General features: G+C 41.0%; 1 protein-coding gene across 10 annotated transcripts in view; it reads left to right on the top strand.

Annotated features, from left to right (window-relative positions):
- KIF21B (kinesin family member 21B) overlaps positions 1–26,158 on the top strand; it is a 118,875-nt gene that overhangs the window by 74,881 nt on the left and 17,836 nt on the right. For 6 of the 10 annotated variants that reach the window (XM_063453206.1, XM_063453204.1, XM_063453205.1 and 3 more), the window contains 13 exons: positions 972–1,053; positions 3,479–3,572; positions 8,908–9,096; positions 9,282–9,481; positions 12,108–12,215; positions 13,081–13,149; positions 13,352–13,563; positions 16,108–16,270; positions 18,766–18,960; positions 19,832–19,933; positions 20,111–20,234; positions 20,905–20,965; positions 21,045–21,102. In XM_063453206.1, coding sequence (XP_063309276.1) covers positions 972–1,053; positions 3,479–3,572; positions 8,908–9,096; positions 9,282–9,481; positions 12,108–12,215; positions 13,081–13,149; positions 13,352–13,563; positions 16,108–16,270; positions 18,766–18,960; positions 19,832–19,933; positions 20,111–20,234; positions 20,905–20,965; positions 21,045–21,102 — 1,657 coding nt within the window. The remainder of the gene's footprint in view (positions 1–971; positions 1,054–3,478; positions 3,573–8,907; positions 9,097–9,281; positions 9,482–12,107; positions 12,216–13,080; positions 13,150–13,351; positions 13,564–16,107; positions 16,271–18,765; positions 18,961–19,831; positions 19,934–20,110; positions 20,235–20,904; positions 20,966–21,044; positions 21,103–26,158) is intronic. The other 4 variants (XM_063453211.1, XM_063453209.1, XM_063453210.1 and 1 more) reach the window with 1 other exon arrangement.

Here is a 26,158-nt window from a genome sequence, read left to right as displayed (position 1 = left end):
ACATACACACTCACTTACAAAACACACACTCAGTAACAGACGCACACAAACTAACACACTCAGTAACAGACACAAACTAACACACTCAGAAACAGACACACACAGTAACACACTCACTGTCACACACTAACACACACACACACTAACACACACACACTAACACACACACGTTTTTTTTTAAATTTAACCCCCCTGCCTCCTTACCTTTAGGAGAGCTGAAGGGATTCCCTGGGGTCCAGTGGTATCACCGGGTGGGCAGGCTGGCTGGCGGGCTTCCTCTTCAGCTCCCTCGCGCGCCACGTAGGGATGCCGGCGCCGGAAGATGACGTCATCTTCCAGCTCCGGTATCAGTGCAGTGCGCGAGGGAGCTGAAGAGGAAGCACTCAAGGGAGAATGCTCCCTCGCGCGCCAGCCTGCCTGCCCAGTGATACCAGGGCCAGCCACGTATGCAGAAACTGTTCTCATCCTCTTAGGATGCAATTCGGTAGTTTCACCGGCGTTCTGTCTAAATGACAAGACGTTCGGAAAAAGTGAAAGGAGGCTTCGTGGGAACACGGAGGAAAGGTAAGAATTCTGAGAAAATTGCTCTGACCACCGGAAATGAAGCACACTTTGCTCCTCGGCTGGTCAGGTGTAGGAAACCTCCATAAGACAGATAGTCCCTACTTTGTCTTACGTTTTAAAGAAAACTAGAGCAGGCAAGAAGAAATTAAGAACAGATCCTGACAGAGGGAGAGACGAGAAATCGATTAAAGAAAGGTAAGTTCAGCATGACAGTGCCGCTTTAAGAAGTGGTTCCAAATTTGAATTCCCCTACATGCCATTGTTTTACAGTATTTCTCTACTTCCTTCATTTAGTTAGCTCTTCTTTGTTCCCTTCACTTAGTATTTAGATGCCCTTGTTCTTTTCATATCCAGCTTTTTTGTCTGTGATTGTTGTAACCCATATTCCCAATCTTTGCACCTAACAGCTCAGAGGTTGGAACATACAAAAATAGAACAAAACATCAGTTTGAAAACAATGAGGAGACCGATGAAAATGAAGGAGAAGCGGTAAGAGAGCAGGGTATTAAAGCGGTTCTGTCACTTTTCAATTATTTCACGACTGTGCTTTAATTTCACAAAAATTCCAATGCAATCCATAGATATCATAAGACAAAGTATGGGCTAGTAGTACCTACTTTGTCTTATGAACTAGTAGTCCCTACTTTGTGTTATGGCAAATATATGGTTGACAAAAGGCGGAGCTTCACCGTTAACTTTTGTCCAATCTCAGCAATTGATGGCTGTGGGATTCAGACATCAATTTTTGGAGTCATAGACCTCAATGCTGTGTTCTCTTGGCTACTGCCGAATGAGCCGAAGAGGACAGCAGCATTAACATGACGGCAGCTGCAAGGGACAGCTTTGGGTAAGTAAAACGTACATCCCCTTTACCTGTGGCCAACTGAACCACACCAAATCTGTCATTTTTGGGGATCTATGTGAAAAATGCAAAATTCAACATCAACTTTAATGGTTATATAAGATAGCAGTTAAGTTCATGTGTGTTGAATGTGTTTTGCATGTCATGGAAATTCTACATGTTGTACAGAAAGTAAATTAGGGAATCACATGAATAATGTAAAAGGAAATAATGATGGTTAGAGGAAAGAAAAAGAGAAAAGGAAAATCCAAAGAGTAATGGAGAGACTCCACACCCTTATGTTGGATAAACCTATCAAGGAAACCCCGTCCTAGATGTAATGCTAAAACTTAACCTTTAATAATAATAGCATAAAATAATGTAAACACAAAAAATTATAATATTAAACAAAAAATGGAAAATAGGAGTAATACCACAAAAATTATGTGGATATGGACAGTAAAGATAATTAAAAACAAAGCATAAATAGTCCAGTACCACCTATATACAGAGATCTGAAAATGTCAGAGCTGGTGACTAAATGGGGAGGGGAAAGAGGAAACAGCCTGGGTAATCCTCTGGTTCACTGTGAACAAATCCTAGGCTAACAGCCTGTGGGTAACAAAATATCTAGTGCATAGGGCAACAAAGTTGCATTTGAAACTAAACGCACTCCCAATGCTAGGATGGTAAATCAAACGATCCCTCCAGACGTATAGATGGAGGAGACCACCCCTATAAAGCAAAAATAAATCTGTTCAGAACCCCAGTCGGCTAAATCAATCGCCCAGATTTCTAACTGAACCAAAAAAGAAAAGAAAAGAAATTCCCCTTCTAATAAATCACCCGAGTCCCAGAGCTAGTGTTGAGAACTAGACTGACTACGATCTCCATGTGTGGAGCAGCACCTAGCTAAACTTCCTAACGCGCGTTTCAGCGCATAAATGCGCCTTCGTCAGAGGTAATCTGTGTGTCTACCCCCTAGCCGGTTCTTTTATATCAGACGAGCCGGCAGGATTTAGAGGGAGTGGCGGACCCGTTCGCGCCGAAAAACGGCGTTCAAAGTAGTACCGCCCCCCTGGATGAGTCACTCGATGATTGACAGGGCATGTAAATTCGTCCCTAAGGGTATATCACCTAAACGCTCAACTGGAAATAAGCTAAATGTCATGGAAATCAATGAAAACAAGTCTCCATGCACATCAGTGACATCAAGGCAAATGACTTAATAGATCAAGGTCCATTAATAAATCATGTCTCTTGCAGACAGAGGTATAATATGATATTCATTGAGCTAAAGAAATATAAATAATACTAAACAAATAAATAAACATGTACTATTTACTTGTGAGTCTTAAAGTGACAGCATCTTTGTCTCACATCCAATAGAGGGATAGAACTGAAACTTCCATATAATCAAATGAGTATTAGTAAAGTATTTACAAAAAACAAACCTATGTACAAATTAAGAAAAAAATGCATTACTGATGATGTAAAATAATGCTCTTGATGTAACTCATTTATCAATGAAGGGAGTAAATGTGAACCCCTCGTTAAGTCCATTGGGGGCCAGTGTGTTGAAATTGTAAATCCAAAAGGATTCTCTTCTGAGGAGGGTACGGTCCAGGTCACCTCCTCTGCGACCCAATTGTACTTTTTCGACCCCTGCAAACTTTATGCCTTTCGTGTCACCCTGGTGGTAGTTTCTAATGTGTCTAGCGACTGGGGTGTCTCTGAGGTTTCTGACTGAATGTATGTGTTCCATAATTCGCCTCTTAAAGGGGCGAATTGTTTTCCCCACATACCTCAGTCCACATGTACAGGTCAGCAAGTAGATTATGCCCTTCGTGTTGCAGTTAAAGAAGTGTGTAACCTGACGTATTGAGTTATCAATCAGGTTTGGGAGGACTTTAGAGTCTTTCATTATATATTAGAGGAAAGACAAAAGCATGTTCGACGTACAGAGGAATAGTGAGAGAAGAAATATAATACTGAAATGAATCAACCAATTGAACTAAACTTAATGATTAACAATCATTGATAAAATATTTCCTGCATAATGTCTGCTACCAGGAAGATGAGCAGGAAGAGAGCGAGTGTGACGTGGAAGAGAGTGAAGAAAGTGGGCAGAGTGAGGCAGAATCTGACTCAGAGCCTGAAGAGAAAGGTAAGTGACATTAAACGACTTTTCAGCTGAAATATCATTGTCACAAAACAAGGTTTGTAAACCTTTTTGTAAGCTAAAACTAGAGTTAACAATTTCTAACACACGAGTGTCCCTAGCATAATTAACGCTTAACTAGAAAACTATATATATGTTTATTTTTTAATGTTTCTATATTTTACTAAGTTTATTGAGGATCTTTGAGGACATGTGTCTAATTAGGCAATCCCACATATTCATAATTAGCCACATACAGTATCTCACAAAAGTGAGTACACCCCTCACAGCCCCCTTTCACCCAACGCAGACCATGCACCTCCCCCCTCAAGGGAGACCATGCATGGAGCCCAGCTAAAGTGCTCTGTGTACAGGGGCGTTGCTATTTTCCAGAAATATCTGGGGCAAGAGCCCAAAGTTAAACTTGATGTCCCCTACTCTAACAGAGAGGAGGGGACATACCATGATGCATCCCCACCTTTCTATGATGTTCTCTTCTCTCTAAACATGAACATCATGCTGTTGATTCTATCTAGGATCTCAATGAAAGCATAACCAAGTATTCAATTTGGTCCTACCATACTACTTAAGTAATAAATGGAGGGTTGTGCAGCAAAGTTATGTTTCCTAGCACCTACTCCTAATGGCCTCTTGGAGGGGCTTAAGGTCCACCTTAGGTAGCCTGGTGAAACACTATCCTACTGATATTCATTATATAAGAGGAAGCTGTAGATATCCAGTGCCTAAGAGCCACACATCTGAACTTCAACCCTTAAAGCCCCTCCCTCTCTCCATCAACACCTATGTCTGTGCATGGTCCTAGCTCCCTGTCACATCTTGCATCCTGAAAACTGTCTTGCAGATTTGAGAATGCGGGGGAGGTCCCTTCGGACCAATTTTGCAGCAATTGTGGGACTCTGCTGGCAAATTTAGAGCTGTTGGCATATACAGTATCTCACAAAAGTGAGTACGCCCCTCACATTTTTCTAAAGATTTTATTATATCTTTTCATGTGACAACACTGAAGAAATGACACTCTGCTACAATGTAAAGTAGTAAGTGTACAGCCTTTATAAAAGTGTAAATTTGCTGTAAATAACTCTACACACAGCCATTAATGTATAAACCGTCGGCAACAAAAGTGAGTACACCCCTAAGTGGAAATGTCCAAATTGGACCCAAAGTGTAAATATTTTGTGTGGCCACCATTATTCTCCAGCACACCCTCATGAGCATGGAGTTCACCAGAACTTCACAGGTTGCCACTGGAGTCCTCTTCCACTCCTCCATGACAAAATCACGGAGCTGGTGGATGTTAAAGACCTTGCGCTCTTCCACCTTCCGTTTGAGGATGCCCCACAGATGCTCAATAGGGTTTAGGTCTGGAGACATGCATGGCCAGCCCATCACTTTTACCTTCAGCTTCTTTAGCAAGGCAGTGGTCATATTGGAGGTGTGTTTGGGGTCGTTATCATGTACATGCGGCCCATCATCATGCTGCCCAGTCTCCGATGGGAGGGGATCATGTTCTGCTTCAGTATGTCACAGTGCATGTTGGCATTCATGGTTCCCTCAATGAACTGTAGCTCCCCAGTGCCGGCAGCACTCATGCAGGCCCAGACATTGACACTCTCACCACCATGCTTGACTGTAGGCAAGACACATTTGTCTTTGTACTCTTCACCTGGTTGCCGCCACACACGCTTGACACCATCTGAACCAAACAAGTTTATCTTGGTCTCATCGGACCACAGGACATGGTTCCAGTAATCCATGTCCTTAGTTTGCTTGTCTTCAGCAAACTGTTTGCTGGCTTTCTTGTGCATCATCTTTAGAAGAGGCTTCCTTCTGGGAGGACAGCCATGCAGACCGATTTGGCTCTGTGTGCAGCGTATGGTCTGAGCACTGACAGGCTGACCCCCACCCCTTCAACCTCTGCAGCAATGTTGGCAGCATTCATATGTCTGTTTCCCAAAGACAACCTCTGGTTATGACGCTGAGCATGTGCACTCAACTGCTTTGGTCGACCATGGCGAGGCCGGTTCCGAGTGGAACCTGTCCTGTGAAACCACTGTATGATCTTGCCCATCATGCTGCAGATCAGTTTCAGGGTCCTGGCAATCTTCTTATAGCCTAGGCCATCTTTATGTAGAGCAACAATTCTTTTTTTCAGATCCTCAGAGAGTTCATTGCCATGAGGTGCCATGTTGAACTTCCAGTGACCAGTATGAGAGAGTGTGATAGTGATAACATCAAATTTTACACACCTGCTCCCCAGTCACACCTGAAACCTTGTAACACTAACAAGTCACATGACACCGGGGAGGGAAAATGGCTAATAGGGCACAATTTGGACAATTCCACTTAGCGGTGTACTCACTTTTGTTGCCAACGATTTAGACATTAATGGCTGTGTGTTGAGTTTTTTTTAGGGGACAGCAAATTTACACTGTTATACTGGCTGTACACTTACTACTTTACATTGTAGCAGAGTGTCATTTCTTCAGTGTTGTCACATGAAAAGATATAATAAAATCTTTAGAAAAATGTGAGGGGCGTACTCAATTTTGTGAGATACTGTATATGCCAACAGCTCTGATTTGCCAGGGGAGTCCCACAATTGCTGCAAAATTGGTCTGAAGGGACCTCCCCCGCATTCTCAAATCTGCAAGACAGTTTTAAGGATGCAACAGGGAGCTAGGACCATGCACAGACATAGGTATTGATGGAGAGAGGGAGGGGCTTTAAGGGTTGAAGTTCAGATGTGTGGCTCTTAGGCTCTGGATCTCTACAGCTTCCTTTTATATAATGAATATCAGTAGGATAGTGTTTCACCAGGCTAACTAAGGGGGACTTATGCCCCTCCAAGAGGCCATTGGGAGTAGGTGCTAGAAAACAGAACTTTGCTGCACAACCCTCCATTTATTACTTAAGTAGTATGGTAGGACCAAATTGAATACTTGGTTATGCTTTCATTGAGATCCTAGATAGAATCAACAGCATGATGTTCATGTTTAGAGAACATCATAGAAAGGTGGGGATGCATCGTGGTATGTCCCCTCCTCTCTGTTAGAGTAGGGGACATCAAGTTTAACTTTGGGCTCTTGCCCCAGATATTTCTGGAAAATAGCTGGGCTCCATGCATGGTCTACCTTGAGGGGGGGAGGTGCATGATCTGCCTTGGGTGAGGGGGCTGTGAATCAGACGGCTATCCACTTTAAAATAGTCCTGCCCTCTCTATGTGTGCACCCACACCTTGCATGGTTGACACCTGGCAGGTATGATTCCCCTATAACGCAAATACACAGTAGTGGCAGGTATGACCCCCCTACAACACACACACAACTAGTCATTCGCAACCTTACACATACATGCCTACACTTCCTCTTACTTCCCTTCTGTGAATTTGAATATGCAGTGGGTTTACTTTGTGATGTCTAGGTGTCAGACAGCTGCTCAGTCCCAAATCAAAAATGTCACTGGGTCACTGGGTCTGACTAGTCCCAAAAAAATGTGAGGACTCCTATGTGATATATTTTTACCCTCCACTTCACAGCACTACCTAAATTATGGGTACCTACATAATTTATACTGATTAACCCCTTAAGGACAGAGGCAGATGTACAAGTTCTGATTATAACAAAACATGGAATCAGTTGAACCATAATTTACCTTTTTCATATTAAGTGCACCCACACTTATTATATATCAAATATCATTGTACAGAAGGAATAGGACTTTCATTTCACACCAAATATATATGAAGCATACTTTAATATGAATATAATCAACCCAGGCAGTCTCCCTGCAGGCAGTGCTTTAGACTGCCAATCTGGTCATGTGATTGTGATGTCATCGCATTCACATGGCATGGAAGGGGCGTCTTTGCTGTTGTCGGGCAGTCTCGCCAATCGGGATTGCTGGGTTAGGGAAGTACTGCAGCCCACAGAGGCTGCAAACTGTTACGGAATACTATGCCGCTGTAACTGTGTTTATGCCCACAAAGTGCATAGTACACCGTAACAGAGTTAAGGAATTAAAACCACAGACAGTTCAAATGAATAACTGATTATTTCATTACAATGGCACCTGTCAAGGGGTGATATCTGTGAGGCAGAAGGTGAACAGTCAGTAATTGAATTTCATGTGTTCAAATCATTAAAAATGGTTAAACGAAAAGATCTGAGTGACTTTTACAAGGGCCAAATAGTGATGGTTATATGACTGGATCAGAATAAATCCAAAAGTCTTGTGGCGTGTTCCTGGTATACCTATCAAAAATGGTGCAAGAAAGGACAACCATTGAACCGGCATTAGGGTCGCTGACACCCAAGGCTCACTGATGAACGTGGGGAGCGAAGTCTAGCCCATCTGGTCCAATCACAAAGAAGACCTACTGTAGCTCAAATTGCTGAAAAACTTAATGCTGGCTTTGATAGAAATGAGTAAGGACACACAGTTTGTTGTGAATGTGCCTCAAACCAGTCAGAGTGCCCATGGTGACCCCTGTCCACACATTCAAAGGGGATGTAAACGTCAGAACTGAACCATGGAGCAAAGTAAGGAGGTTGCCTGGTCTGATGAGCCACGTTTTGTTTTAGATCAGGTGGATAGCTGGGTGTTTGTGCTTCATTTACCAGGGTAAGAGATGGCAGCACGATGCACATGTGAAGACCAGTGATAGTACAGTTCCTGGCATTAGTGTGGATGTTAGTTTGACATGTACCACATACCTAGAGATTGTTAGGAACGTGACAAAATTTGCCCCAACCAGAAAAGCTCTCTCCAAAGGCTCTAAGGCATATAACATGTCAGTCAAAGTTGACTGAAGATGCCAGGGCATCTTGTTTTGGTGCCTAAATACAGGCACATATTCGAACTGATAACCACAGCTGATTTTTTCTTCTTTTTTGGAGGAAATAGGGATTTGTGAGCCCCTCTTCATTTTTGTGTTCCAGGCACTTTGAAAAAGGCAATGGGAAAAATGTAAAACGTGACACTAAAAATAATCCATCTATGCCCTCAAAGTTACTGGGAGCATACTGAACTTGCATCATTTGAAAATCCTTTATAAGGGCTTTCCCACGCCCTTGCGCTTTCAATGCGATTTCAATCAAAGTGACTGGTTGGCTTGTATGCCAACCAATCAGGGCACTCTTGACAGGCAAGTCTCACTTCTCTCAAGACTTGTATGGGACTTTGTTTTAAACTTTGCAAACTTGGAAGGAATAATCAAAGTAACTCTTGGGCAATTGTTTCTCATGTTCTGGACATGGCATACCACAATCTGTACATTTCTCACATAAAATTGCGTAACAGCTCCATTTTTCATCTTCACAAGGAACTCTCGGAGGTGACCTGGCAGATTTAACATGTGAGATTGAGATTAAGCAGCGTCTCATTGAAGAATTGGAGCAGAGTCAGCGCCGGTTGCAGACACTCAAACTTCAGTATGAGGAGAAGCTTCAGCAGCTACAAGGTCGAATTCGTGACACACAACTGGAGAGGGACCGAGTTCTGCGAGAGTTGAGTATGTAAAATGGCCAAAATTATCATCTCTTTCCTGATTATGCTATTCTCTTCCAGTTACTATTCTCAACAACTATTTTCTGTATGAAACATTTCTTTCTTACAATTGATTTCCCATCTTATATGCAGTATGTACAGTAACAATGTAGAGTTACTGTGTAAAACTTTGTCACATTTTAATTGCAGGCTCCATGGAGTGTTATACAGAGGAGAAAGCTAACAAGATCCGTGCAGATTATGAAAAACGGCTGAGGGAGATGAATCGTGACCTGCAGAAGCTGCAGTTAGCTCAAAGAGAGCATGCACGATTGCTCAAGAACCAATCCCGATATGAACGAGAATTGCGCAAACTGCAAGGGGAGTTGAGTGAAATGAAGAAAGCCAAGGTAGATGGTTGTTAGACCTATTATGTGTGTGTTAGTGGTCTGATGTGTGTGGAAATATCCCATCATTTAGATGTAGAAAAAAATAAAAAGAAATATTTTTCATAAAAAACATCCTTTTGGAAAAGGCTATAAGCTGGGATTCACTTAAAGTTAAAAGTTAAAAGAAGAAGAATGTCCAGATGTGGATACCATGCCTAATGTGATAGCTGTGATACACCAATACCTATGCATCTGGTCCTTGTGTACTACTGTACTGAAAATTGCAGATCATTTTGTTCAGGATGGCAAGCTGTTAAGGTTTTGGTTATTCTTTGAACACTTTACTGTAGTAGTTGCATGAGCATCTATGGATGAAATGCATATTTTTAGTGCAAGGAGATTTGCACGATATTTCAGGGTTTAAAATGCCTCTGTGGGTGCAATTAGTTTGATGCTAATTTTCTTCTATGTAATGAAGCAATGTGAACAAAAAGCCAAGAGACTCTTCTTAGTGGCAATTGTTCTCTAGAACAATAGTACTCTATTTAAGCTGTTTTAATTCTTTTCACAGTCGGATACCTGCTTGCAATGCTTATTTTGTAAAATATTGGGTAGATTTATATAAAAGCCACAAGTAGACCTAAATAGAACGTATTGGAGCATGGACAGTGATACACATTAAGTAGTTGTTGATTTACAGAGTTAAAGGGACTCTCCAGTGTCAGGAAAACAATCTGTTTTCCTGGCTCTGCAGGTCCCCTCTCCCTCCCACCTCCCATCCCCGGTTGCTAAAGGGGTGAAAACCCCTTCAGTCAATTACCAAAGGCAGCGACGATGTCCCTCGTCGCTGCTTCTTGTTCCGCCGCCGCTCCTCCCCTTCATTGCGTCAGCCAGCGGGGGAGACTGATAACGTCCCTTTAAACCCATTTTTAGAGAATGGAGAAAATTATGTTGACGAATGACATGGTTTTCTTTATAATTGCTAGAATTGTGCACGTACAGAAATTTTGGTTCTCACAAATAGTTTTGTCAGAAGATAAAACTATTTATCCTAACCAAATTTCGTCCATGACTTGTTTCTGTTTGTACTTCTTTTACTTACTCATTTTCATTGTAAATCAAATTTGGAAGAACCAGTTTAATTGTAACCCTGCACTCACTGAGGGGTTAAAAATAGAAGTGACAGGGAGCACCGCTGGCTTCCCCCAATCTCCTGTGGGCTAAATTAACAAGTAAAATCCTGTGTGGGCCAATATGACCCCCAATTAATTATAAGGGATTAGTAGTGTTCCTTTAACTGCACATTTATATATCTCCTGAAGCGTGAAATAAGACTCTACGGCAGTCAATATGACCCCCGTGTAATTATATGGCACGTTTATAAACTTCCTTATAATTATATGGATAGGAACATGTCTACTAAACAGTATACACAAACGACTAGAATGCAAGAAAGGGGGCACTGCCACAGGTCTCCCAGCACAAAGGTGGGGCTAAAATTAAATAATAAAGCAGAGGGGGCATAGTGTCCTCCCCTGCCCCCTCCTGTGGCCAGCAAATGGGGCTATTAAAAAAAGTGCATGGGGGGGCAAGTGTTCTCTATCTCTGCTCTCAAGATAATAATGGACAAACCTAATGTCACCTCTCAGTCCAACTCCTGAGCAGCTGGTGGGGGCTCTAATTATAATAACAAGTAGGACCTAATGTCCAATCTAGACGCCACCCATGAGTGGCTGAGAGGGCAAATAATGTAATATACACAGAGGTAGACATACTATCGTCCACCCCAACCTAAAATTTGGGGTTAAAGTGCTTCTTGGGGGTTAGGTGCTTCTGAACGTGGAGCAGTTCAATTAGGCCTCTTTAGAATTAATGTTCATTTTAATTAACATGACATTTGTGCCAATTTCTTTTTTTTCTCTGTCAATGCAGAATATTTAATGGATTTGCATTATTCTAGAACTGGAAACATTACAGAGTACTAATTCTCTAATGACTCTATAGGTATTCAGATCAATTCAGCTAATTGAAGTGGTCTGGGTACAGTGTCCCTATTGCCCTCAGTGCTGCAATGTAAAACATTTCAGTTTCAGAGAAACTGCAATTTTTACAATACAACACTAAGTCTGCCTCCAGTGGCTAGAGGTACTTCCTTCATCCAAATTGAACTTTGGTCAGACGCTGGACGTCCTCACGCTATTCATCAGGACACCCAGCATTAGATTTTTTCCCATCGGAAAACATTGATTGAATGCTTTCCTATGAAGAGGACTAAGGACACATTTGCGCCTGCTCGTCACGGGAGAGAGGAGGAGGTGCAGCCGTGACCCAGTGATAAGGTAAGTAAATAAAGGGTTTTTAACCCTTTATTGACCACTGTGGTGGGGTGAAAGGGAGTAGGGAGGCAGAGGGAGCTATAGTGCCAGGATGTCAGCTTTTGCATTCCTGGCACTTATAGCATCCCTTTAAGTTAAGACTGACTTTATAACTTTAGTTCTTACTTCTTTTTCTTTCACAGTTAGTCAGGTCTTTTGTGATCATGAAACTGCATGGATATTCCTATATTCATCCATTAATTAGCCCATTCAGTGACAGGACATATTATAAAATGAGAACTCTTTCACACAAATCAACACTCTTTTTTCAGTCAGTGCTAATGAAGCAGATGCGTGACGAGCAACAACGTCGAAAACTTGTGGAGTCTAAGAGGAATCGAGAGATAGCTCAGCTGAAGAAAGAACAGCGCAGACAGGAGGTGAGGTATAATTAAAGAATGGATAAAGAACAGAAGATAAATAGTATGGCAGCTAGTAATATGGACAGTCAGAGGGGTCGCAGCTGCCAGGTACATCTGCCAGGGCCGCACGTTAAGGGACCCATTGGGTGACCCATGCTGCTAGGGCCATCCGATGGCTATGGATTTCCAGGGGGCCCGGTAAGCGCTGCCCTGTGATGAGGTCAGATAGCACAGGGAGGATGTGACTGCCCCTGTCACTTCCTCCCAGCAACTAACGGGAGCCGTGCGGGAGGGAGTCAGAGTGGGAACTCTGACTTCCATCAGGCTGAGCCACCACTGGACCCCATAGAAGTCACCCTCCTGCATCTAAAAGGTAGGAAACAGGAGGGTGCCTTAAACATTTTTCATATGTGTGAGTGTGTGTTAGTGTATGTATGTCTCTGTATGTGTCTGTGTGTGTCTGTATGTATGTGTATGTGTCTGTGTGTGTGTCTGTATGTTTGTGTGTGTTTGTATGTATGTGTGTGCATAGGTATGGGTCTCTGTGTGTATGTGTGTGTATGTTTGTATGCATGTATATGTGCGTCTGTATGTATGTGTGTATCTGTATGTTTGTATGTATGTGTGTATGTATGTATGTATGTGTGTCTACATTTGTATGTCTACATGACAGTGTGTTTGTCATGTCTGTGTCTGCATGTGTGGGCGGGAGGCGTGGGCGTGTGGGGGGTTGGGGACGTATGGGGTGGGATGGGTATACATTTGGGGGGGGAGAGGCCCAGGGCAATTTGTGCACCAGGGCCACGTGGTTTTTAGTTACGCCTCTGAATATGGAGTATACTTTGACATGACAATCTAGTGGCTGATCTGCTTTCCCCTTCAGCTTCAAATTAGGGCACTGGAGTCTCAAAAGCGACAGCAGGAGATTGTGCTAAGACGCAAGACTCAAGAGGTCAGTAGTGTCTAGAGGATTTTTAAATATATGTGTAATGGAGTACTATTTACATAATGCTTTAACTCTTGATATATATTTTTTTCTACTTTCTTGCTAATTGAGTGTATCTTTTGTTTTTCACTGCACATTCATATTCACATCTAATTGCTTCCACTTTCTCTTTTGCACTTTTCTCCTTTCTTTTCTTGCCATCTCTCAGGTCTCTGCTCTACGGCGTCTTTCTAGGCCAGTTCCAGACCGATCAGTCAGTCGCATCGCCTCACTTCCAGATTCTGGTGTGGATTTGTCTACCAGCACAACATCATCAGAACCAGACAGCGTCACACGTTCTGTTTCTAGTATTGTACGACAATGGAACCGAAAAACAACTGCAGATACAGTGCCAGTTACAAATGGAACACGCACACCAAGGTGATCTACTCAAAGGGCCACAATGCAAAAAGACACTGAGACAAACACTTATAATTTTATATGACATGGAGATGTTACATTTTCTCTGACATACCGATAAAAATACTTGAAGCAAAGATGTGAACAATTTTGCAAACTACAATAAAAAGATTTTTGTTCTCTTTAATAATATATAATTGTGATAGTATAAATCATATACATTCCTAAAATGCATTTTTATTTCAAAAGGGCATTTTGTGGTTTCTCTACAGTCAATAATTACCATGTTTTTAAAGGATGTAAATTATATAATCAGAATAAGATTGCACAGTGTAGGCATTTTTCTTTTGTAGCATACTATTGCAAACGGAAAAAAAAAGAGCGATGATAATTTGATACATTTTTAAATTTTCAGGGTGCTGTGTGGAATTTGTATAAGAAATGTTATATTGAATCTAGTTTTGTTGGTCTGGCTTAGATGCCATCATAATTTATAGAGTGTTCTCTAGGAGAAATGGTAGGCAAGCTCTAGATCATATCTCTAAATAGAAGGCGCAGCTTCGTATGGCGTCATCTGGCTCCCTCACAGATGATCCCCAGAGGAGCATTGGGGACTGATGTGCATTAGAGGTGAGCACCACAAGCGCATCCAAATGTTTTACAAAGGAAAACATTGAATTCAATGCTTTTCTATGAGCTGCAGTGTCTCGTGACCCAGCTGTTGGTGGTCAAACAGCTCTTTTACTGGGGGCGGAGCCTGACCTCCAAGCAGTGCAGACGCGGGCAGCACGAGCGCCCGCTTAACATGTGGATTTTGGGGTAATATCTGCAGCTCACGAGCCAAAACCCTTACCAGGGTGCACTACCCAAGTTGGGGGTGCACCGCTGATTCGACTTATACCCCAATCGAGTCTGTCGCGACTGGGAGACCAGAACGCTGAGCTGCAGCCTACTAGAGTTGAAGCTGAGGAAAGGCCACTCTTCCTGACACTGATCTCACCAAGCGACTCAGTTTGACTCCTACTCCCCCCCTTTGGACCGGTGGGGGTTATCCCGGTCCCCACTGGGTGCCCATCGGTAAACAACCAGGGGTAAAACGCTTACAGGTGCCAATCAACAGGATCTATAGGGTCACATGCTCCAAACTAAGATGGCGACTACATGGAATACTAATTGCGGGACCCCTCACGAGGACCACATAGCGAAAGCCTTGGACCACTTCTGGGCCCAGCTGTGGTCCAAACTGGCACAAAACCAAGCTGTCACACATCTCTCACATCACATCTCTCGACGACCCACTGCCCAACTTAACTCCAACCTTGCACCAAATCGCACGGCTAAACCTCTGACCGCGATTAAGCGAGGGAGGAGAGTGAGGAGGACATCCCGACTCACGAAACGCAGACCCGCCATCAGCCACCGCCTGTCTGGGCCTTGGCATGTACGGAGATCTCCCACGTATAGCCCACAGCATCTGAGGCCAGACCGGCGCACTTTGAGGGTTCCTGCTCAGCAAGGCCCGTGGCGTGCACTCGGACAAGCCGAGAGGCCTGCCCATGAGGCTGACTGCAGCTGGGACTACAAAGCCACAACATAGGAGACTGCCATTGCACAAAGTGCCTTTGATTACTCCCCGACCTATGCCGAAAGCCTGCCGACCTCTGGTATGGGGACACTTGCAACATGATGGCATAATGTGACTGATCTGATATTACAACTAATGACCCTGATTCTGCGTTAGTGGTTAAATTGTCTTATGTCTTACTGTCCCTTTTCTCTCCTCACATCCCTAAACGCTCATAATGCTCACTTACCTTTGCTTAATTATCCAGTCCTAGTGGAAAATCCTCACTCGTGTGATTCGCCATATTGTAGGAAATAGTATATTCATTAAGAGTCATTATCTTTTATGTTCATCTGTTATACTGCTCAACCACAGTGCATATAGCCTGCATAGCTCAGAACCTACCATTTAGTTTAATCTGCATTGTGTATGTCTCACTCCTTTATTTTTTACTATTACTATTTTGCATACTCCTGTTTTTTAAGCAGGTTTCACAATCCATTGTCTTATAACCTTTAACATGTCTGGGTTGCTCAAGTTGATTACTTACTTAATTTGCTTTACCATATACTTCAGACATATTTGACAAGTCTGTGACTTTGCTACTTAACTTAAAAAATGTGTGCAGTAATCTTATATGCCTTGTACTTGTTAAAATATGTATCTTCTAATCCTTGTTAGTACTGTTGAGGCATTGCAAGAGCGTGTGTTAAATATTTGCACCACAAAAATAAATAAAATTTAAAAAAAAACTCTTTTACGGGCTGTCTGGAAGACAGCCACTAGAAGTGTGTTTAACCTTGCAGTGTAAACATTGCGGTTTCTGCAAAACTGCAATGTTTTAAATTGTAAGGTTAAAACTATAGGGTCAGTGCACTGATACTACTTCATAGAGATAAAGTGGTCTGGGTGACTTTAGTGGTCCTTTAGCCAAACAAGAAACACTTACAAATTGGTATATCATCTACTATTCACTAACACTTATTAATCTCTCTGATTAGTTCTGTCTTATTGGCTGGCAGGAGGAAAATCATTCGGCCTGGTCTTCCACTCAGTAAGGCTGCCCGCGTGAAGTGGAAAACACTGGAAAGGAGGGTGCATGAGGTTGTCCTGCAGAGACTCACTCTTCTTAATCTGGAGAGTGACATGGAACGGTTGCTGCGGGTGAGGTGGCACTATAAATTTCTCAATAACAACTATTTTTAATAAGTACCAATTGTATTGAGAAATATGACTTGTGACATGCAGAAATAATTGCCCACATTATTAACTACCTCTTCACATGTTCACATGGAAATTAGAATTGTCAAGACATCAATAATCTTACTGATCTGTCCAACCTGCTTTCTGTGATCTTTGGAAACTATGATGTTTACATGACCACCCTTGGGTCTCCCTGTCTCTGGTCCAAACCTGTTCATGATTATAACCCATTTTGACAGTTACATATTGTACATTTAAATCTTATTTTATGTCATGTTTGGTTATTTGTTGTAGCATTTGGGTGATGTATATGGCACATTTTTAGATATGGCCTCCTCTTCATCCTCTTATTTGTTGTGGAAAGAATGCCTAGGTTTACATTTCAAGACAGTTGGAACCAGAGTCTATGAAGAAATATCAAGTCCTGTTTAGGTTGCAATATGAGTGCAGTGGATTGTCTATTGTACATACAGTGAAATAATGTTCTAAGATTAGAAATATACAAAAGTGCATTTAAGACTGTAAGGGAATGTATTATCCATTTTCCTTAAGTGAAGAATGTGTCTTTAAAGATTCCTCTCTTATTTATAAAATAATATTTTTTGCTTAGCCTTTGACTCATCATTTACATAATACTATTTGAGCTAAGCTTGTGTGCCAGGACCCTTAACAAGGTTGTAGCTATTAAAATAATTGCTATATTCTCATTTAGGTTTACCATTACCTTAACAATATTTTGGTAATATACAAGACAGCAGAGTTGGTAGAGACATGGTGATAAAAAAACATATAATGGTAATAAACTCAGAAAAGAGTCACCTAATTTCTCCTCAAAAGATAGCGTTTATAGGATTATAGACTCAAAGATAGGATATGTTTTCCAAAAATTCAAAATGATAATTTAATCTATTTCATCCAAAATAGAAGAGGTATGCTCATTCACAAAACAGCTGTAAAAATTCTGTACCTTAACTTTGGCCCACTGGTATGTCAGACCTCTTCATAAGATATTTTTGAGCCAGTTCATTTGAACACAAGAAGACTGTAAATAGTGGATATACATTCCAGAAAGGTGAAAGAGCACAGAAAAACTTTTTAAAGTGTTGAAAAGTGTTTTTCCACTGGAATAGCAAAGAAATAATAATAATACTCATATGATAATTATGATACTCATATTTTTCAGATTTAGAATCTTCCTGCAAATTCCCTAGTCTAAAAAGAGCAGTATTCAAAGTTCACGTGATTATGGAAAACTTCACATTTTGGAAATGAGCGAAGTTGCAGACAGACAATAGTACATATTGTCCTATTTATAGTTAACGCCCCCCCCCTTATAATATTGTAACGTGCTACGAATCTGTTGGCGCTATATAAGCTGCAATAATAATAATAAGTGACTTATAAAAATCATCAAGTAGGCAAGAAGAACTATCAACAGATTAGGACAGGGATAACACAATGCAGATTTTAGGAAAGTATTTTGAAACTGAGGTTTTCGACCTTACCAAAATGGGATCAACAAAAATGGATCTGGTGTCAGCATACTAGAACAGTTGGTTGAATATTTTTACTCCAGGAGCATTAACCAGATAGAGGGAAGTTGAGATACTCTTGCCTGTACCTGGAACTTGATTTGGGCTTTATTTTTCTGACCAGACTGCATTATTAGATCCACTTTTGAGCTCTATTCTTTAAGTCACAACCTTCAACTTAGATTTAATGGCATGACTTGCAGTACAGATGCAGTTGATGTTGTGATTTACATTTCTTTTATTGGAATTATTTATCACTGATAATACATTTCCATTTTAACTGCAGAAAGTCAGGGGCAGTTGTCATTCAGCTTAATATGACATTTCCTAGCAGGTAATCCTGCAATGCTGCATTTTACATTAATATTTAATATATATTACATTATTACTTTAATATATATTATATCATGATATTTTGTCTTTAAATGGTTTTATTTAATACTTCCTGTTTTACTTTTGATTACTGATAACTTATAGCTCCATCATCCAGTATGGATATCCACTATCCTTTTATACCCACTCTTAGGTTCTCATTCTTTTTATTGAAATAAAAGAAGACCGGACACAAATAGGATATATCTCCAGGCAGATATATTGAGGAGTACAGTGCAATGGTTATTGAAGTATATAATGCAACATTTCAGTTACTAAGAGCTTGACAAAAAGTTCTTAGTAGCCAAAATGCTGCACTATATATTTCAATAAATCTGTCTGATAGTATATACAATTAGTGTCTGGTCTTTTTCTCTCTCATTAAATATATTTAGGCGGTGCACTTGCCAGATGGCACTTGGATTTCTTTTATGTTGTCGTGTGTGTTTTCATTTCTGTTCTCATTCCTTTTTATTCTTTTACCAACCCTTCCAACAACTCATTTTCTTTGTGGTCACTTTCTTCTCCTCCTTATCTTTATCCATTCATTAGAAACGTGAAGAGCTGTCACTCCTGCAAGAAGCATTGGTAAGCCGCAGCATTATAGCCACAGATGAGTGTAATGGAGAAGAAAGAGCACAGCAAGATGTGGCTGAGGAGTTGGAAGCATTGACAGCCAATATTGATTATATAAATGACAGCATTCGGGAATGCCAGGCTACAATTGTACAGATGGAGGAGACCAAGGTATCACCATCATGACCCAAGTAATATGGGAACATCTAATATTTTTTGTACAGTTTATACACAACCTTGTTTTACTTAGTAGATGGAATTTTTATTAAATTAGGACGAATCAGCCAAAACTACTAAGCAGTAAAAAAGATAACTAGTATCTCTAGTGGTATTCTATTTAGAAACAGATACATTGGGAAGTTATTCAGCTAGAGCAAGTGCCACACAATGCTGCAGATCTCTGTTGACAAACAATTACGTAATGTACTGTGTAAGGATATCAAGTACTCGTAATGGCCCTGTTTATCTAAAGTACAAGTTACATAGTTACATGAAATACAAGTGATATAAGTATGCTACATGTGATTTTAAAACTTGATTTCGTTATTCGATTTCATTATTCACTAACAGTTCCACCTATGCTACAATGCTATTAGTTCAAGCTGGAGCGGTCCATAGTTACCCATATAAATCGTAAACTACTGCTTTACAAAATAACATATCGATTTCAAAAGCCTTTTCTTGTGTAAAGGTTATGCTTAGTGAGACCAGGCATACAAGCTTTTTATATGGCCTTCTCACATTTTGAATCTAAATAAGAGGCTGGCTTCAAATAAATATATATCTAAACACATTACCGGTCAGGTCTCACAAGAAGTGGGTAGGTGGGGCGCGATGGCACAGAGATGGTCTTTAGGGCAAATTAATCCAAGAGACTGGGCATATCCTAGGCGCTGTGGTGACCCAAACCATGTACGTTTTTATACAGGGTCCATTAGATTTGGCATGTCTTTGACCCATGGCTGGCGTATGATTGGTAGCTTAAGATCTTAAAATAAACAGCATATTATATTATAATGCATCTCTCATATATTTGTCTTAGGAGGATCTGGATTCCACAGACACATCAGTTGTAATCAGCTCCTGCTCACTGGCTGAAGCTCGACATTTGCTCGATAACTTCCTTCGTGCTTCAATAGACAAGGTAACCAAATTTTTCAGAGCTGGAAAACAAAATTCTACCTTTTAACCCCTTAAGGACACATGACATGTGACATGCCATGATTCCCTTTTATTCCAGAAGTTTGGTCCTTAAGGGGTTAAAATGATTTAAGTAAATCATCACAGCATAAAGTCTTAGATTTCCTTTTATTTTTCTCAGGGACTACAGGTAGCACAGAAAGATGCACAGATTCGGATACTGGAAGCCCGAATCAGACAGACTGACATAGCTGGAATGGCACAAACTCAGCTGCTGCTTGATAGATCTGAGTGCCAAACAAATGGTGATTTCCAACATTATACATAGCTAACACACATGCAAAGTATCATAAAATTATTTATAGATATAGCTTCTGCCAGAAGTTTATTTAACATTAGCCGTGGCCTAATTAGCCAGTTTTTCTAGCTACAAGCCATGCTAGTAAATTACACGGTTTATTTACAAAATACTAGTTTAATGGAAGACTCCGTGCACCATAACTACTACAGCCTGCTGAAGTGCCAGTAGTGCCAGTGTAGTTTGTCAAACTGTTATAGAGCAGTTTGACAACTTACCTGGGTCTTGTTGGGCAACTGGACCTGCAGGCCCTCCTTCTGTATTCCTGTTGCTGGAGAGTTTAATCCACTCAGCTAAACAGGGTCGTGCAATATTGCACACACTGGTTGCATCCTGTAATGCCATGCTATAGCTCTATGAAGACATCACTTCTTCTCCTTCAGGTGCCCAGGGACACAGGTGAGTTGGCAAACCATCTAAAATGGATTGACACATTACACTGGGATTACACCAGTACACTCCTGGCACCATAACCTGTACAGCAGTCTGTAATGTTTAATGAAGCTTGGAGTGTTTCTTTAATAAATATTCTTTGTCAGTTGGGTTTGTATGGCCACTAGTAAATCAACTTGATTGCGTGCTGCGCTTTCTTTTAAAATATTTGTTTTAATAACCAGAGAATGGCTATGCCAGTACAGATGAAGAAGTATCAGAACTCAGTCAAGCATCTGAAAGCAGGTGAGAGACTATTCTAATGATTTTTTCTCACTTTTTTTTTATATTATTCTGTTTATAATTGTTTGTTGTCTCTCCACAGTGCTTCTGTCTCATTTTCTATGAAAGGATCATACAGTCAAGATGACTTTAAGTGGAAGGTACAAACTATATGTTCTAACGTTCTGAAAGTGTGTGATTGTTTCTTTACATTTTCACCATGTTCTTAAAAAGGTTGCTTGTTTGCAAATAATGTCTGTGGATGATTACAAGAACAATATTGACTGTGCTATTAATTTCTTTGTATTTTGAAATCATCAAAAGACATTTAAGCAATATTCATATAAGTAATATTCAGACAAAATACATTAAACTGTGTTTGTTAAAATAAATACACTAGATGAGCTTAGTCAGTGTTAATAAACTCCATGTACTATTGGCCATCGTATTCATCCAAGTCCTATTTGTTTTATGCACTATTATCAACTTACATGTAAATAAATTGTTGCATATACATGCACTGGAATTGTTTGTTTTATAACTTTAGTTGTACTACTTTATTTCATTTAATTACTGATTATGTTTTTAATAAAGTGGAAATATATATTTAGTTTTACTACTGGTATTTGTTTTGTCATTGTTTACGAATTGTTTAGGGCTGAGCTCTTTTTAGTGTGTTTTTGTCCTTGACTGACCACGTGGATAGACTTTTATACAGTCTGTACATCTGTGCTGTTGTGCCTGGTATAGAATTTCCCTCTACCACTGAACACAGGGTGGAAACGGGAGTAGAAGGCAAGTCAGGGTGCCTTGTTTAACTGTTCCTTCCACCACCGCTACATGTGATGAAGAGGAATAGTGGGGCCACTTAATACTCATCCTGATTATTTTTTAGTAAATCATCCTGAGTATTTTTAGTAAAATTCCCCACCTACTGTGGAATGGATGGAGGGGATAGCTACATTATCCTGTACTTGTTAAATATTTTGGTCTCATAAACAGTGCCATCTTAACATTATGGGAGCCCGGGCAAAGCAGTGCACTGGGGCCCTGCCTACAGACAACTCACAGGAATAAAAATTTAGATGGTAGATTAAATTAACCTTATATTTATTAGTACCTCCAACAAATGCAATACATGCATGCAATACATACACACAGACTGTTGAATATAGTCACATACTGCTGAACACATTCACACACCGACTGCTGAACACATTTACACCGACTGCTGAACACATTTACACCGACTGCTGAATACATACACACAACGACTGCTGAATACACACGCGCACACACACACACGCAGACTGGTAAACACACAGACAGACTGCTGAGTACACACCAGGGGGCGGACTGAGTGCCTTTGGGGCCCCTGGGCAAAATTAGATCCCAGGCCCTTTAACTCCTTATGGACACATGACGTGTGAAATTCCCTATTATTCCAGAAGTTTGGTCCTTAAGGGGTTAAAGACCAAATATATGTGCCTTAAATAAATGTTCGCTATAGCTCTCTTATAATACTGCCTTCCTTTCGGTGTGTACGGTGTAAAGACCTGTGTATCAATGCAAGTTTGTATTTAAGTGTGTGTGAATGCATGTCTGAATGACTACAAGTGCTCTTTTGTATATAGTGTCAGTGTAAATGCATATGTGTATTGAGCGTTAGTGTGTGACTGCATGTAGAGGGGTGTGGATTTTTTTTATTTTATTTTAATCTACTTGTCCAAGGGACTAGAGTAGTAGATACTTGTCTTTCATGACAATCTACTTGTCCTGACCCAAACTAATATCAATTACAAAGATTGGGGGTCCTTGCTTAGAACCATGGACATTGACAGGGCTATTTGCTAAATTCATTTTCACAAATTAAATCTGAATTTTACAATTTGGATTTACTTTGAAAAAAATTCAAATTTAGTCTCTCTCTTTGTCATAGTGTGTGTGCTGGCTTTGTGTGTTGTATGCTGACTGTGTGTATGTACTGTGTGTGCTGCATGTATTAATGCGTATGTTTGCTGCCTGTATGTATGTAATGTGTGTGTTGCCTGTATGTACAGCTTGTGTGTGTAGAGAGCTGTATTTTTAAGTAATGTGATTCAGATGTTTCTTCTCTAGAATTTGAGTGTAGTATGCATATATAAACATTGCTTGTAAAAAATGCACATTGACTCACACAACCACTGACCCACACACCTTCACTCTGACACAATGACTGTCTCACACAATCACTGACCCACATACTGTTATTCTGACACAATCACGGACTCACAAGAACACTGACCCACACACTGTCATTCCCACACATTCACTGGCTCACCCACTGTCATTCTAACACAATGACTGACTCACACAATCACTGACCCACATACTGTTATTCTGACACAATCACTGACTCACACAATCACTGACTCACGGACTGTCATTCTGACACAATCAGTGACTCACATATCCACAAACACACACTCAATACTCACACAAAGACAAACTAACAAACACTGACCCATATTCTGTACAGCACCATCACTACACATTTCATATTACCAGCAGCCCTAGTCCTGCAATTCTCAACCCATATCTTTCCACCAGCCCCTATTTCCATTCCCCATAATTTTCAATCATCTCTCTGTCTCCTTTCCATTGCTGTCCCCATACACTTATCATGCTCTCTGTATGTTCCTCTTATCTTGATTTTCTCCCTCTGATCTCCCTACATCTCTTCCATGAACTGTTTCTTACATTGTTCTCCTATTCCCATAGCACTCCAATTTGGCACACTTTTTCTATTGCTTTCTTTAACTTTTCTCTCCACATCTTCCCCTTTTTATGTCCTTCCTCTCTCTGCTCCTTGTGGTCTCTCCTAGTATTCCCCCTTTTTATTTCCTACATCGCTCTGCTCCCTGTGGTCTCTCCCATCTCCGCCTTTTTCTTTCCTACCTTTCTTCTGCTCTTTGTGGTCTCTGGCAGGCTGCTGCTCCCCCTCAGTTCTGTGGCTGTGAGAATGTTCTGTGTGATAGGAGAGTGCCGGAAGTGATGTCACTTCCTAGCCCCGCCTCTCCCCATCACACATAGTGCCGCGTGGGACAGGAAGAAGGAGAACTGGTAGAGAGCAGGTGAAGCTGCCAGGTCTCCTTTTGAGAGAGGGAAGAAGGGGTAATGTGTAATATGCAGAGCGGTAGGTTGCTGGGGCCCTGTGCATCCTCAATGGCCCCACAACCTATCAAGGGAAGATATATTTTTTTAAAATTTGCCTTTCCAGTTGTAGAGATCTCTGATCTCCCCAGCTGGAGCATGGCTGTGCGGCCAGGCCCTGGCTGTCTCTGGCCCTCGTTCCATGACCAATGTGCCCCCTGGTACACACAGACTGCTAAATACATGCTCACATTCCGCTGAGCATACACACAGACTGCTGAGTACACACAGACTGCTGAGTACACACAGACTGCTGAGTACACACAGACTGCTGAGTACACACAGACTGCTAAATACACACACACACACTGCTGAATACACATACAGACAAACTGCTGAATACACACACAGACAGACTGCTGAGTACACACACACACATACTGCATTGAGGGGTGCAGTGTATGTGTTTTTGTGTATGGGTGCTGTGTGTGGGGGGGTGCTGTGTGTAGGGGGGTGCTGTATGTGGGAGATGTGCTGTGTGTGTATGAGGAGTGCTGTGTGGGAGGGGGTGATGTGTGTGTGTGGCAAGTGCTGTGTGTTTGGGGTGTGTGCTTTGTGTGTGAGGAATGCTGTATGTGGGGGGGGGGGGGTGCTGTGTGTGGGGGGAGTGCTGTGTGAGTGAGAGGTTGTCATGCTTCCGATCAGGTCAGATATGAGACTTAAACTGGGGTTAACTTTAGGTTCTTTATTTGGAATCTTAGATATGGTTTGAAAACAATAAAAGTAGCAGAATTTAAGTGAAATAAGATAAAGGGAGAAAGTAGAAACTATAGATGGAATTACAGGTAAGTATATTGAAAGATAACAGAAAACACGAGTTTGGCAATATGCTCTAGGCAGGATATTAGGAAATAGATAGAAACAGAACCTATAAGTGAGATTATCGGCAGAGGGAGAACCTCTAAATTAAATTATAGGTAATAGGTATGAGGAGAACCTATAGGCAATTAGTAGATAAGGAACCCATAAGTGAAATTATAGGAAAGTATGAAGAGAGATAACAGAGTTAGACAATATGCCCCAGACAGGTTATTATGTAACAGGATAACTTAGAAGTGATATTACAGGTAAATAGAGAGAAGGAAACCTATAACTGAAATTATAGGTTACAGGTAAATAAAAATACAACTAGACAGAAATATAAAGGAGTAAGAAATACAGTTAGGTATTAGTTAGACATTCAGCTGATCAGCTTTAGTTAGTTGATGGTTTGGAGGTTGTACAGCAGGTTTTGGAATTTGGTAACAGGGTTTTTCAGGATAGTTGTAAATATCAGGAATGTTTGTAATATCCAGGTTCATTAAGTAGTTTTCGGTAAGTCCAGGGCGTCTTTAATATTGATTGGACTTTTGGATTTGCTGGGGCCCCCTGGACCCTGGCACCCCCCCCTCCCCCACTCCCAACCCCCAGCTCCCTGGTATGCAATAACGGCCTCCACCCCAACCTAGCGCAAGAATGGAGAAAAAGATAGAAACCAATCTGTCATACAACTCCCACGATGCTATGCCAGCTGGGGATCTACCATTTTGCCATTCTTGTAGGGTTGTATTTGTGAGCAGTGTTTGTGAATTTGAATGTAAGCATGTTTTTGTATAGAGTATGTGTGTGCATGTAGAGGTGTATTTGTATGTACTATTAGCATTGGAATGCAGTGGTGTACTTGTGTGTAGTGTTGGCTTTTAAATGCAGGTGTGCTTTTGTGTGTAGAGTTGGTGTTTGTATTTAAAGGGGTGTGTTTGAATGTATTATTTTAATGCATGCAGGGGTGTATTTGGATGTAGTGTTGTCTATTAAATGCAGACGTACATTTGTGTGTAGTATTGGTGTGAGTGAAGTGCGTGTTTGTATACAGTTTTGGAGTTTGAATTCAAGGGTGTGTTTGTATATAATGCTTGTGTTTGCAGCTGTGTGTTTGATTGCCTGGATGTATGCACATACATACTAACACAGATATACATACACATTGACACGCAGATATACACAATTTGATACACACACAGATATGTGCACACACAGGTACACATG

Source organism: Pelobates fuscus, chromosome 1, assembly GCF_036172605.1.
Source record: "Pelobates fuscus isolate aPelFus1 chromosome 1, aPelFus1.pri, whole genome shotgun sequence".
Lineage (NCBI taxonomy): Eukaryota > Metazoa > Chordata > Amphibia > Anura > Pelobatidae > Pelobates > Pelobates fuscus.
The sequence above is the reverse complement of the archived record's forward strand: the minus strand, read 5'-3'. Positions and strand labels throughout refer to the sequence as shown.